Source organism: Sciurus vulgaris (assembly GCF_902686455.1).
Source record: "Sciurus vulgaris genome assembly, chromosome: 10".
NCBI lineage: Eukaryota > Metazoa > Chordata > Mammalia > Rodentia > Sciuridae > Sciurus > Sciurus vulgaris.
Window position 1 is genome coordinate 114,852,689 of NC_136470.1, and position 14,767 is coordinate 114,867,455.

Sequence of the window (14,767 nt, forward strand, 5' to 3'; positions counted from 1 at the left end):
TAACAGGAAGTGCTCAAATTCAGATCCTTCTTTTGAACTTACATGCTTATTTTAGACAATTCTATAAGTCTAACAGGCCAGTAGCTCACTTCACAACCGTTTAGAAAAAGGCTTGCTTAGCCGGGCACCATGGTGCACACCTGTAATTCCAGTAGTTTGGGAGGCTGAGACAGGAGGATTGCGAGTTCAAAGCTAGCCTCAGCAATGATGAGGTGCTAAGCAACTCAGTGAGACTCTGTCTCTAAATAAAATACAAAACAGGGCTGGGGGTGTGGCTCAGTGGTCAAGTGGCCCTGAGTTTAATCCTCAGTACTAAGAAAAAAAGAAAGAAAAAGAAAAAAGAGAAAAATGCATGCTTAAGTAAGAAAGAGGTATAGCCTCATGACAAAGATAGAAAAATTTGTAAAAGTTGTGCTTCTAAATGTAAAAACAGGGGCATAAAGAGGCTCTATGCAGGCCAGGACAGAATCCAAAAACAGGCAACAAACCCCAAAGGTAAAACTCAAAAATCTTTGAGCTCAGGGAATCTCAAGGCCCAGACATTATAAAGACAGGAAAACAAGACATCCACCACGAAACAAATTTTAAGGCCTGAAAATTATCAATCATCTAGAACCGAGTGATATTATCTCATTGGTTTGTTGTAGAAGTGGTCCATAAGAGCCACTCTTCTCCCCCCAACCTAAATACTTATAAAAATACTTCCCCCAACCTAAATCCTATAAAAACTCAAAAGATACTCTACAATGCATCTTTTTGAGGCAAAGTTATCAAGAGGGTTATAAAACTAAAATAAAGGTAAAAAATATGGTACTTTTCCTAGACAGTACGAAAAGGAACCAAAATAGAAACAAAAAACCTGGTTGAAAAGAACTTTTCATAAGTTTCCCCTCTCTTCAATATCCTGATTCCAATGTTTTCCTTCTTTGTTGAAATATACAATTAAAATGAACAGAATACTTAGAATTGTATTAAATTAGAGGAGGAGGATCCCTAAACTGAAACTGTTTCAGAGCAAGTGTTAGAAAACTACCAACTCTAAATTCACCCACACCTAGGACCGTGACTAGCACAGAAGGGGAAACACCATTAACCATCTGGAAAATTAAGCTCAAAGTATAAAGTCATTATAGGAAACCTTTGGCAAAAGGGCCTAAACACCACCCGTCCACAATGAGCTTGACACCGGTATTGTCATTATTTGGTTACTTACACACACACACACACACACACAAACACACACACACACATATTTTGGTACTGGGGATTGAACCCAGGTGCACTTTGCCACTGAGCTACATTCCCAGTCCTTTTTATTTATTTTTTTGAGACAGGTCTCACTAAGTTACTGAAGACTTCACTAAATTGCTGACGCTAGTCTTGAATTTGTAATCTCCCACCTCGGCCTCAGGAGTGGCTGAGATTATAGGCATGTGCCACTCTGTTGACATTATTTGGTTATCTTGATCAAGCAGTTGCTACAGGCTGAGTGCACTTCAGGGGCTTTCCTTTCTACAGAAGTAAGGTTCTTTGGAGATCAGCAGAGAAGAATGTAGAAAACCTCCAGTTTACTGCAGAGTGAGAATCATTCTAAACTTCAGTCTTTCTGTGAGAAGGGAGGCAAGAAACACCTCCTAAGGCAACATACTTCAGGTTTCCTAAATAAGAGCACCAAATTACCTACCACAAAATGTAAATATTCCAAGGTTAACCTTAAATGGATGCACAGAATCAGGATTGGGTACTGTCTACAAGACAATGCTTATCTGTAGGACTAACAGAAGAATGAACCATGAAATAGCCCCAATGAGCTATATAATGTCCTAGGATGTTTTGGCAATGGAAATGAGGCACCTGCATTATGGAACAAACATTTCAGGCTGGGTCCAGATGCTATTCCTCTCAAGCTTAACAACTAGCTCCCTCACATCTTTGGTATTAAGGACTGAACCCAGGGGCACTCTACCACTGATCAACATTCTCAGCACTCTTCATTTTGGAGGCAAAGTCTAGCTAAATTGCCCAGGCTGACCTTGAACTTGTGATCCTCCTGCCTCTGCCTCCTCAGTCTGTGATTATAGGTATGTGTCACCACACCCAGCTCAAATAAATAATTGGTTTTCTCTGAAACAAAGACCTAGGTAACCAAGAATCTAAGATGGGAGACTTACTTTTCACACTCCACACTTTTACACTGTGTTCCATGTATGAGTTTTACCTACTACTTTGTTATAAATAAAAATTTAAAGTTCCGAAAGAAATAATACTATGAGAGAAGGATATCTGCAGCTCTGGGATAAGGGGAAAAAAATCAGAATATGTGTATGTATATATACATAAATCACACACACATTGTCTCCCCCTCCCTCAACTGTAAGTTTTACTGCAGGATTTTATTTTTACCAAGTATATCTTCTTAAAATAATAATTTTAAAAATTAGTTAAGGGTTGGGGTCATAGTTCAGTGGTAGACTGCTTGCCTAGCATGTGTGAGGCACTGAGTTAGGTTCTAAGCACTGCATATAAATAAAGGTCCATTGACAACTAAATATTTAAAAAAAGAAAATTAGTTAAAATAAAATGGGTTGGGGATGTAGCTGGGTGGGTTCGATTTCCCATTACCAGCAAAACACACACACAAAACTTTTAGGCTGAGAATATAGCTCAGTGGCAAGCATGAGATCCTGGGCCCAATCTCTAGCACCACAAAACAAAAACAACACTTCATAGCCTCTCAAGGAAATATCCTTTATTTTGATTAAGTAGTGATTACACAGGTGTATACATTTATCAAAGCACTGAACATTTATATAAGGTGCATTTTCTAATACACAAATTATACTTCTAGGAAAGCTGATTTTTTTGACACAGGGCCTCATCATGTTGCTCAGGTTAGCCTCAAATTCCTGGGCTCAAGCAAATCTGCCTCAGCTTCCTCAGCAACTGGGACTAATCATTGCACATGACTTCCATGAAGGTGTATTTTTAAAAACACACCCAAGGTGGTTTCATCACAGGAACTGGATCCCAATTTTGGAACAGTCAAGTTTAGGATCCACTGTGCTCAAATTAAGCATAAGCAACTTAGTAATAAGCCCTGTCCTATTCCTTCAACAGTTTTTAGGGTGCCACTCCCCCAATCCAAAAAATTCTCTTACAGTCAAGCACAATATTGCATGTCTATGGTCCCAGCTACTTAAGAAACTCAGTTAGGATGACTGCTTAAGCCCACAAATTCAAGATCAGCCAGGCAACATAGCAAACCACATCACAAACAAACAAAATCTTTTCCAAACTAAATAAGTATGATTTTAAGGTACTACAAACTAACTACAAACTGGGTAAAAGGTGAAGGACTAAATCTCTTTCACTGAACCCTCATAGGACTCCATTATCATTACCTTTTTACAGAAGAGAAAACTGAGTCACAAAGAACCCACTATTAGGGGCTGGTGTCCTGTCTCTGTGGTAGAGCACTTGCCTAGCATGCAAGAGACACAGGAGTTGATACTCAGTAACACATATAAATAAATAAAAATAAAGGTCCATCAACAACTAAAAAAATTAAAAAAAAAAAAAAAAAAAAAAAACCCACAATTATAAAGTGTCAGAGCTAGGTATTTGTCAGATTCACTCCATTAACCCATGTTCTCTAAGATACTAAGATACTTTTATTTTCCTTTTCTTAAGATCTTCAAAAGATGGACAAAGTGTCCTTCTGAATAACTAGAAAAGTTAAACAAGAGATGACACCCAGAAAATAACTCTTCCATAAAAACTCAGAACACAGTGCTTTTGAAGTTACAACATTTACTATCCATCTTAGATTTACTTTCTGAGGTTCCCAAAGCCTACACTACAAACAGGCCTATGTGAAAATAACACAGAAAAGTGGGAGAGCATTTGTACATGGGTCCATGGAAGAGGCGGAGAACCACAATTCACTGGTACCATATGGCCTTGGATACAACTGCCATGAAAATGTAAGTAACAATGTACTCATCAGAATTTTCAACGATATGCTTACAGTCAAAACATTTTTCAAAACATAATGAAACTAGGTTCCTGTGCTTTAGAGCAATTAAAAGTTTCAGAAGATAAAAATCTATACTTTTGTCCCTATTTCCTATAAATATTCACCAGTTTTTATGATTACTTATAAAGCAGAACATTTTCCTGTAAGTTTAAGGAACTATGGTCAGGATGTAAAATTAGCAAAATTGGGAAAACATAATTTCTTAAAAAAAAAAAAAAAAAAGAAAAAAGCCTGGAAAACAAAATGTACATAACTGGTGTATTATTAAATAAATGCTTCTGATTCATCACTAAATCTTTAGTCAGAGTTCACTATATATGCAGAAGATAGAGTTAGCAAGGATTAAAAGGTTGTTCAAGAACTCTTTAGTTATAAAAGGTGATGGCAGAGCTGGGCATGTAGATCAGTGGTAGTGTGCTTGCCTAACATTCACAAAACCCTGGGTTAAATCCTGAGCACTGGGAAAAAAAGGCGGTGGTAGCTGGTAAGTGGAGGAAAACATTCACCCTACCATCTACTCTTCTGCATTCTCTTTCTTTTTGAGGTGCTAAGGGTACTGGGGTTTGAATCCAGGGGTGCTTTACCACTGAGCTACATCATTTTTTATGTGGGGCGGGGAGCAGGGTCTCCTTAAGATGCTGAGGCTGGTCTCAAACTTGTCACACTCCTGCCTCAGCCTCCTAAATTAATGGTTTTCAAGCATGTGCCACCACACCCATCAATTTTTCTGCATTTTCCACCCACTTGGAAAGTCCCATCTCTGCTGCTATTATTTATTAATGCTTTAGAGTGAAAACTAGCCAGGTAAGATGGAATACACTTAAGCGGCAGTTACTCTGAAGAATTGCTTGAGCCCAGGAGTTCCAGACCAGCCTGGACAACATATATGATGTCTCAAAACAAAAGAGGGAAACTAAATAATCCCAGAACCAAATAAAGGCAGAGTCACAAACCAAGACTGAATCTAGACAATCTGTGATTCGAATGTCTTACACTGTTAAGTTATGTACATCAAATAAAATTTATAAAAATTCTGAAAATTCAGGCACAATAGTGCACAGCTATAATCCCAGAGATTCAGGAAGCAGGAGGTTCACAAATTCCAGGTCAGTGCTGGCAACCAGTAAGACTTTTTCAGTGACTTAGCAAGACCCTGTCTAAAAAAATAAATAAATACATAAAAAAGACTGGGGATATAGCTCAGTGGCAAAGTACCCCTGGGTTCAATTCTCAGTGGTACCTCTCCTCTCAAAAACGTACTAGCAAAATCCTTGGACCTAAGAATTCTCTTCCCCGAATACAGCTAAACGGACAAGAAAATGAAAACACTAAATATAACATTTTTCTTTTCTTTTTGTACTGGGGATTAAACCTAGGGGGTGCTTAACCACTGAACTACATCACCAGCCCTTTACTATTTTTTATTTTGAGATAGGGTCTAAGTAGCTTAGGGCCTAAATAATTACTGAGGCTGGCTTTGAACTTTCAATCCTCCTGCCTCAGCCTCCTGAACCCCTCGGATTATAGGGTAGGCCACCATGTCCATCAATATTTTTCTCTGGGGCTGGGGCTCAGTGGTAGAGCACGTGCCTAGTATGTGTGAGGCACTGGTTCGATTCTCAGCACCACATATAAATGAATAAAATAAAGGTCCATCAACAACTAAAAAAATTTAAATATACATGTATGTGTATATATATATACATATATATCTTTTATTGGATCAAAGTAAAAAAATAATCAATTTTCAGTTTGTTACCAATAAAATCCACATTACTCTTAAGAGAAACAATCACTATATAAACAAACATAATAAATGTACTAATATCCTGAAAGAAAAATTTTTATGAATAATCTCTCCTATAGCAGATTTTGAACAAGTGCTTCTACCAAGGGAGAAAACATATTCATTGGGCACAATGATAATCATATATATTAATTCATCTAAAACTCCAATGAAATAGATATTACCTTCATTCTTACAGATAAAGGTCCTGAGACTCAGCAATAAATAACCTACTTAAAGCTACACAACTCTAATGGTAGAACTGTCCCCCCACCCCACACCGGAAATTGAACCCAAGGGCACTTTACTACTGACCTATATACTCATTGCTTTTTTTTTTTTTTTTTTTTTTTGAGACTGGGTCTCACTAAATTACCAAGTCTGGCCTTTCGCATGTGATCCTCCTGCCTCAGCCTCCTAAGTGGCTGGGATTATGGGTGTGTACCACCATGCTTTTTTTTTTTTTTTTTTTTTTAAAGACAGGGTTTCACTAAGTTGCCAGAACTAGCATGGAACTTGTGATCCTTCTGCCTCAGCTTCTCAAGTCACTAGGATTACAGATGTGCACCACCGCACTTGGCTAGAACTGTCTTTTGTAATTACAAGGCCACCAGCATTTCTGTTAAAAATTCTAGTTTCAGCAAATCTACAGAGCTAAAGTATAAACTTACCTTGCCTTTATTGTTTTTTAATGCACCAATATAAACATGAACTGAAAAAACAACTCTGAAACAATCTGCCATGTTACAAGGAAGAACTTTAATCAAACCACAAATGTGTTACCGGCAGCTGCTTGGAGAATCCACTTTAAGTCTTATGAAAGAGCAAAAGTATCATGCTCAGTGGTGAGTGATTAGTAGCCTCCTCTGCCCAACAGTTGCTTGGGGCTTATTTTTGGCCACAGATTAGGGTTTTAAGAAGCCATATCTTCCAATTTATCCAAAAAGGCTATTATACCTTTCATTATTATCATCAATCCACAACCTCCATTCTCTTGTCCAAGTCACTACCATCTATCGGTGGATTTGAAAAGTCTCCAATAGATCTCCCTGTTTCCATTTTTGCCTCCCTATAGGCTATTCTACATAAAGTAGCCGCTGGGATGTGGCTCAGTGGTAAAGTGTTTCCCCTGTACAAATGAGGTCCTGGGTTCAATTTTCAGCACCACATACACTCACACACAAAAAGTCTACATACAACAATCAAAAATATCAGATTAATCACTCCCAGGTCATAAAAATTCTTCAATGGCTTCCCAATAAACAAACTTCAAACTCACAACTTCTGGCTATACATAAGTAGATCTGGCTCTTACCTACCTCTATAATCTCATTCCTTCCACTTGCCCTGCTTGCTCTCTAGACTCTACCATTCAAGTATTTTTTGCTAGTCTTTAGAAAAAAAAAAAAAAGGCAACTCTATTTCTATTTCTTACTTGTCTATTACCAGTCTCCCCTACTAGAATTAAAAACTCCATGTGGGTAGAAGATCCCAGAACTGCTCCTAACATATAGTAGCTACTCAGTAAATGTGTGTTACTAAATGAACAATGACAAAACCACAAACTAGCTTCACTATTTCTCCAACTATGCCAGAGTTCAAAGCCAAATTAAACTATTACCAGCAAGATGTCCTCAATGACAGGGAGCCCATCTTACCAAATGAGAATACTTATTCCCTTAACAGCTCACTTCTCCATATATAGAGTGCACTCAGACCCAAGCAAAACAAGAAAGGTGACCAAATGATACCGGACCAGGATACTTAGCATGTCATCAATTAAATTAAGAAACTACTATTTCTTTTATTTGTAACCAGTTTAAAATATCTGAGGAGAGCTGTGGATATAACTCAATGGTCGACTGCCTGCCAAGCATGTGCAAAGCCCTAGGTTTAGTCTCCAGCACTGCAAAAATAAATTAAAACATCGAAGAGCTGCTGCACAGGCTATTGTACCTACTCTTTTAATACTGCTCCCTCCCAAACCAGTCTCATTGCTAACCCCTCCAGTAAAAGAAAGGATTATCCTCAATTCTCATTCTGTTGACAATCATATCCACCTCACAGGTTAAGATGACCAAACTACTCATTTGAAAAAAATGAAAATTCAAAGATAAAGAACAAAAGGAATAAGATGGAAATGGTCCTAAAGTATGAGAAGTACTTCAATAAAATAGTAAGTCCATCTCTTTAAAAATTAAGTACGGGAGAGGTTCAAAAATATATCTTCATTTACCTATGTTCATGTCACCCTGAATTCACCCCATCTTCTCTGATTTCAAAAATATATCTACATCTAAGAAGAAAATGTCCCTTGGAATAAAAGAGAAAGAGGAGTATCTGTTTTATGGAGAGGTTGGAAAATAAAAACAGAAAACGAGCGGAGTAAGATAGAGAACTAGAGATTGTACTGGGGGTGTGACTCAGTGGTAGAATATGTGCTTAGGGTTCCAAAGGCCAAGAGTTCAAGTCCAGCAGCAAAACAAAACAAAAAAACCCCCTCAAGACTGCTGGCAGCAAGAGGACCATTAATAGTGATGATGTACCCATATTCCCCCAGAATTTACATTGCTAATAATCTCTTTTCCATAAGGAAAGGGAAATGGAAGAGACTTCTATTTACATACCTTACAAATGTGCTGCAAAATGCACGGCCTGTGTGACAGAAGTTCTACAAAGTAACTTGAACTTCCCAGGTGAAAAGCTATAAAAATATAAGAAATGTCAGGGATTATATCTATTCATTTTACAAGAAAAACCAACAAAGGACACGATGTAAATGGGCTTACCCAAAGTCCAGAGAGGAGAAAAAGTGCATTATTTAACTTACTTGATATATCATAAAATTTATCATATTTCACATAATCCTTAACCTCCTTCATTTAACCTTATTTTGCAAATATTATAAAATAATGTTGCCCCTTTTAAAGCAAAAAAATTTTAAAAGCAAATAAATTAATGTAATTTCCCCCAACATTTTATTATAATAAAATTATAATTTTTTCAACTGGGTGCAGTGGTGCACAGCTATAATTCAAGCCATTCAGAAGGCTGAGGAAGGAGGATCACAAATTGGAGGTCAGTCTTGGCAATTCAGCAAGACCCTGTCTCAAAAAGTAAAAAAGGCTGGGACCAGGACCACTGGTGCTCACCTAAAATACCAGCAACTTGGGAGGCTGAAACAAAGAGGATCTCAAGTTTAAGGCCAGCTTCAGCAACTTAGTGAGGCCCTCAGAAACTTTATGAGATCCTGTCTCAAAATAATAAATAAAAAGGGATGAGGCTGTAACTTAGTGGCAAAGTACCCCTGGGTTCAATCCCTAGTACCAAAAAATAAATAAATTATCAGGGTTCAGAATGTGGCTCAGTGGAAGAGTGCCCCTGGGCTTTAATCCCAGCATCACACACAAAAAAAAAACAAAAACCTTTTAAACACATAGCAAAGTTAGAGGAATTTTATAGTTATGTATATCCCCACTATCTAGATTACAGTGAAAATTTTTTGTTTTCTGTACTAGAGATTATTTTATTGAAAAAAATCAAATCGCAATGGAACCAGGCATGATGGTATTGTAATTCTAGTTATTCGGAGGGCTAAAGCAGGAGGATCACTCGCGCTCCCATTTCAAGATCAGTCTTGGCAACAAAATGAGAAAATGAGACCCGTTTCAAATGAACAACCAAATCAAAAAAAAAAAAAAAAAAAAAACAAAAAAACCGACAGCTGGATATGGAGCTCAGTGGTAGAGTTTGGCTAGCATGCATGAAGCTATGGGTTCAACCTCTAGCACAAAAAAATATAGTCAGAATGGATTCAAATTTACTCCTACTCAGAGAGTGATTCCTAGTTTCTTGGTTTTTACTGTTTGGTACCAGAGGTAGAACCCAGGAGTGTTAAACCACAAAGCTACGTCCCCAGTCCTTTTTAGTTTTTTAGTTTGAGACAGGGTCTCCTAGTTGCTTAGGGCCTTGCTAAGTTGCAGAGGCTCTTCTCAAACTTGGAATCCTCCTGCCTCAGCCTCCAAAGTCACTGGGATTACAGGTGTGCACAACAATATGGGACAGTTTCCTGGTTTTTAAATACATACGTGTGTGTGTGTGTGTGTGTGTGTGTGTGTGTGTATAAAATCAGCAGAGCTTAGCATGGTGGTGCACACCTGTAATCCCAAGGCCTCAGGAAGCTAAAGCAGGAGGATCTCAAGTTCAAAGCCAGCCTCAGCAACTTAGTGAGACCCCGTCTCAAAAAGTAAAGTGGGCTGGAGATGTGGCTCAGTGGTTAAGCGCCCAAGTTCAATCCTAGATACCAAAATAAAAAAAATAAATAAATAAATAAATCAGATCATGTTATTTCCCTACTTAAAAATTTTTTTTAAAAATCAAATAACATCTTTTCTCAGAACCCAAAGAACTTTCCATGTCCTAAAAGCAGTACATGATCTGGCCCTAACCACCTCTAAACTCATTTTACTTGCCACTTTTCCTTTCAACTTCACTCCAAACTTACTTCACTGTTTTCCCTCTTTCCCTTCAAGTGAATTTAAGATACTATCATAAATGTGATTAAACACTCTACCCATCCTCATTAAAAAAAACTCCACACCACATATAAATAAATAAAATAAAGGTTTATCGACAACTAAAAAAACAGCAACAACAAAAACTCCAGTCCAGTTTGTTATAAACTGCTTATTAGTTACAATTTAACACTATCTCATTATTTATTAGCAAATAATCAAAATGCATTCAGAATCATTTACAGCAAGCACCAATAAGCTGAAATAAACACTCAAAGTGAAGAGCTTCAGTGCCTGATTTTCAGTCATATGACTACCATGATTATGAGTACACAAAGCCTTCACTTAATACTACAGTACCAGATTAAAAACAAGTCACTTGAAATAGAAACATTTGAAATAGGGATTTCACAGTAATTAGTAATTTCAATCTGTTTTGGAAATTTGATTTATTCATGTCACAAATACTTAACAGTGAGCATGTCCCCAAAGAACAGATTACATTAACACACATTTACCACTAACAAGTTTAAAATATAATTATAGGGCTGGGGAATGGAGCTCAGTGGTAGAGTACTTGCTTCGCATGCATGAGGCCCTACGTTCAGTTTCCAGCACCACAAAAGGCAAAATATAGTGGCTTGGGATGTAACTTAGTGATAGAGCATTTGCTTAGTATGCATGAGGCCCTGGGTTCAATCCACAGCACCACAAAAATTATAAAAAATATGGTTATAATATGTAGAGGCAGGTAAACTGAGTTCCACTTAATTGGCACATAAAGGTGGGAACACTTGGGGACTTTTTCCCCTCTGAGACACAAAGGATTGAACCCAGGGTGCTCTATGACTGAACTACATTCCTCCAGTCTTTATCTTTTTATTTTGAGACAAGATCTTGGTAAGTTGCCCAGGCTGGCACTGAACTTTCAATCCTCCTGCCTCAGTCTTCCCAAACAGCTGGCATTACAGGCATGTGCCAGTTAATCTGTAGTTTTAAAAGGTCCTTACCAGTCAGGAATGGTGCACCTATAATCTATAATTCTACTCAGGAGGCAGAGGCAAAAGGATTGCAACTCTGAAGTCTGCAACTTAGGGAGATCTTGTGTCAAAAGAAATTAATAATAATAATAAATAAAAATAAAAAACAGGGCTGAATATGTAGCTCAATGGTAAAATACCCCTGTGTTCAATCCCCAGTATGGGGAAAATGGAAGAGAGAAAAAAGGAAAAAAACAAAACCGAAAACCCTACAAATAGGCAATTTTAAAATCCAGTGATTATGTATCATATATCCTTGTAATTGGAAGCAAAATGGAATTAAATCCAATGTGCTATCTATAGAAGCCCATCAAACCCAGATTAGTTCTTTTAGAAGTTAAAATATCAGTCTTCTCACAGAGTTAACTAATCTCTGGGCTCCTAGGACAACTAAGAAGAACACCAAAATTCTTCCTCCTGTCACCACTTGGACTCCACCTCACTGACAAGAAACACCCTTGAAGGTCTACCTGTTTTTAACTCTCCTAATAATTTATACCCCCACAAGACCAGAATAAACTTTTAAAAGGGGTTAATGACAAACGGAAAAGGAATTAGGACCATGAAAATACTCCAACAAGCTGGACACAGTGGGTCAAGCCTGTAAATCTGGCAGGATCCCCCTGTCTCAAAGCAATAGAGGAGCTACTGGTAGAGCACCTGTCTAGTATTATATACATGCATGGCCTAGGTTTGATCCCAGTAAGTGGTGAGGGCACTCCAGTAACACCTACAACTACATGCTTGTGCACAGTAACTGTTTACTTTGATACATGTAGTTTCTCACCCATCGCACCCTAAATCAAGTCAAGAGTCTGCAGTGGCTTGAAAACACTCTAACTTAACCTGAGAACATTGGCTTTGGAAGGGAAGTCTTGAGCCTCCCTCTGGGCTGGTTCCTCATAAAGATCCAAACACTTAAAGCCAGGATTAGGTCAGCAAGGGACCCTGTACGTTTTTCTCCCTCTCTCAACTAGAATGTCTTCAGGATATTCCAGTTACAGAAAGAAGTTTTTAGATTCTCTCCAACTATACACAATCTGCAAGTTATAAAAGGAGAAACACTAGAGTAAACTGGAATCCCTGAATTTCAGCTGACTCTGGGCCAGCTATTTGAGAGTACATGGAGAATACCTGACTAGACATATAATCTTGAGAAATGTTCTCAAGTTTGTGGGCCTCACCACACCTGCATATGGGATTGATCTACAAATTCTGAAGATTCCTTTTGGATCTAAAATTCTGGGTCTACAAAGAAATTGGTTGACAGCTATATTCCTATTCTCTTTCTCTCAGTACAGAATTTTATTTGAATAGAGTTTATATGTGAAGCACTAGACTTTGACTCAAAGCAAGGCTGGGGAGGTAGCACAGTGGTAAAGCACCTGCTCAGCAAACATCATCAAGCCCTAGGTTCAACTCTCACCAGCTTAAAATAAATAAATAAATAAAATCTATTTCACGTCCCCCAAGAGCTATCACTACCCTAAATAAGTAGACAGAACCACAAAATAACTTATCAAACAAGATCCTCCTGCTGGGTATGGTGGCACTCACCTGTAATCCCAGCTACTCAGGAGGTTGAAGCAGGAAGATCACAAGTTTGAGGCCAGCCTCCATAATTTAGCAAGATCCTGTCTCAAAATAAAATACGGGGAGGCACCTGGAAATGCAGCTCAGTTGGTAGAGTGCTAGAGCTGGAAGCCCTGGGTTAAACCCCAGCAAAACACACACACAATGCTGGGGGTGTAGCACAGTGATAAAGTGCCTCTGGATTTAAACCCCAGTACCCTCCTCCACAAAAAACATCCTTCAATAAGTCATCCTTTACAATTAAGAACCAGTCTTGTATTTGCAGCCCAATGTCACTTGTGTCAAATGTACAAAAAGAGTACCTTCACCAATATAGCCATGGTGAAGGTGACAATCATCTATCTGCAGGATACACCCTACACTTTTGGGAGTATGACATTAAGTAGTTGAAAAATTCTCACCCCACAACAATACTTTAAAATATAAAGTTTCCTCTTTATGTTTTTTCCCTTTAGATCTGGCAAAGAGGAAAATATTCTGATTACACACTGTCAAGAAATGTTTTTTTCAATAGACTGTCAAAAGAACAGAGGTGAAATTTTTAAGAACTATTAAAAAACACGTGGAACCAACACTGAAGGAAAAAGGAGGTCAATCTTCCACTATAAACTACTAATCATGGTTTTTTTTTTTTTTTTTAACCAAACTGATTTAGGTATAAATACTGCAATTTCATGAAGACGACCTGTAATGATCCAAGCAGTAACTAAGAATCGGTATGTTTAAATTATTCCTAATTAAGGTAGTAACTTAAAGCTGTGTATAATTGTAACTATTTTAATGGAACATCGTTTAAATCATTAAAAAAATTTTAACTGTAAAGTGCCTTTTCCATATAATACAGTCCTAACCCTAAAAATTCAACACAACCGTTTACTTACACATTGTCCAAGAATACTAAAAAAAAAAAAAAAAAAAAAAAGTAAATCTACCCAAGGCATAACCATCTTCACCTGTATAAAACAGTGGTTCACGTTCCATATTAAATGTAAAAGGCAAAATGGAGTTGTAAAGAGTTTCTTTCTCATTTCAACTCCGACAGCCACCAGCGCTTCGCGGCGGTTGGTTACACAGTGCGGACCCCAGACGGCCCGGAACACCAGCCCGCCCGAAGCCCCCGCCCAGCCTCGCGCGGCCCTGAGAGAGGAAGCGCCGGGGAGGGCGGGCGGCTAGTGCTCCACCAGGCCCGGCCGGGCGGGGGGAAGGGGCACTGGAGGCGGCGGGGCGCGCTTCCGGGGACCGCGCGGGCGGGGCCATCGCCTCCGGGCAAGGGGTCCGGCTGGGAGTCAGGGTCTGGGTCCAGGGCTTGGGGCGGCAAGCGCGGAGCAGCAGGTGGGGCGCGGCCGCAGCTGGGCGTTGGGCGGGTGGCCGGAAAAGTGCCGGGCGGGCCCCAGGAACCGCGGCGCTTGGAGGGAACCCTCCAGCTCACCTCAGACGACGACTCCCGAGTCTGGCCTCTTTGAGCAGAGAATGCCGGTCCGTGAGTCGCAAGCTTGGAGACAAGGGCGGGTAGCTCCAGAGGCGACCGCGGACTAACGAAAGAACCGACGGAAGGTGGCGGGCGGCGGGCGGGGAGCGCGAGCGAGCGAGGGCGGGCGGCGGCGGGAGGGCGGGGAGCGACGTGCGCGCCCCCGGGCGCCCAGCGGGCTCGAGCCGGAGCTAGCCGCGGCTCCGGATACGCGCGTGCACCCACAGCTCAGCCACGATTGCTCGGTAGTGTGTCCACGCCCAAAAAGCAAGATGCCTAACCAATCATTGCAGCCGCGTGGAGCATCACGGGAACTCCGGGGCTATAAAA

General features: G+C 39.5%; 1 protein-coding gene across 8 annotated transcripts in view; it reads right to left on the reverse strand.

Annotated features, from left to right (window-relative positions):
- The window catches only part of RHOA (ras homolog family member A), a 54,486-nt gene that overhangs the window by 32,298 nt on the left and 7,421 nt on the right, over positions 1-14,767 (reverse strand). Inside the window, exons 1-3 of one of the 8 annotated variants that reach the window (XM_079155670.1) lie at positions 14,399-14,601; positions 12,934-13,010; positions 8,450-8,526 (exon numbers count right to left, since the gene is read on the reverse strand). Coding sequence is in view for 1 of the 8 variants with exons in the window: in XM_079155667.1 (XP_079011793.1) it covers positions 13,923-13,950 (28 nt within the window). In the remaining 7 variants the exon portion in view is untranslated. The other 7 variants (XM_079155671.1, XM_079155674.1, XM_079155669.1 and 4 more) reach the window with 7 other exon arrangements.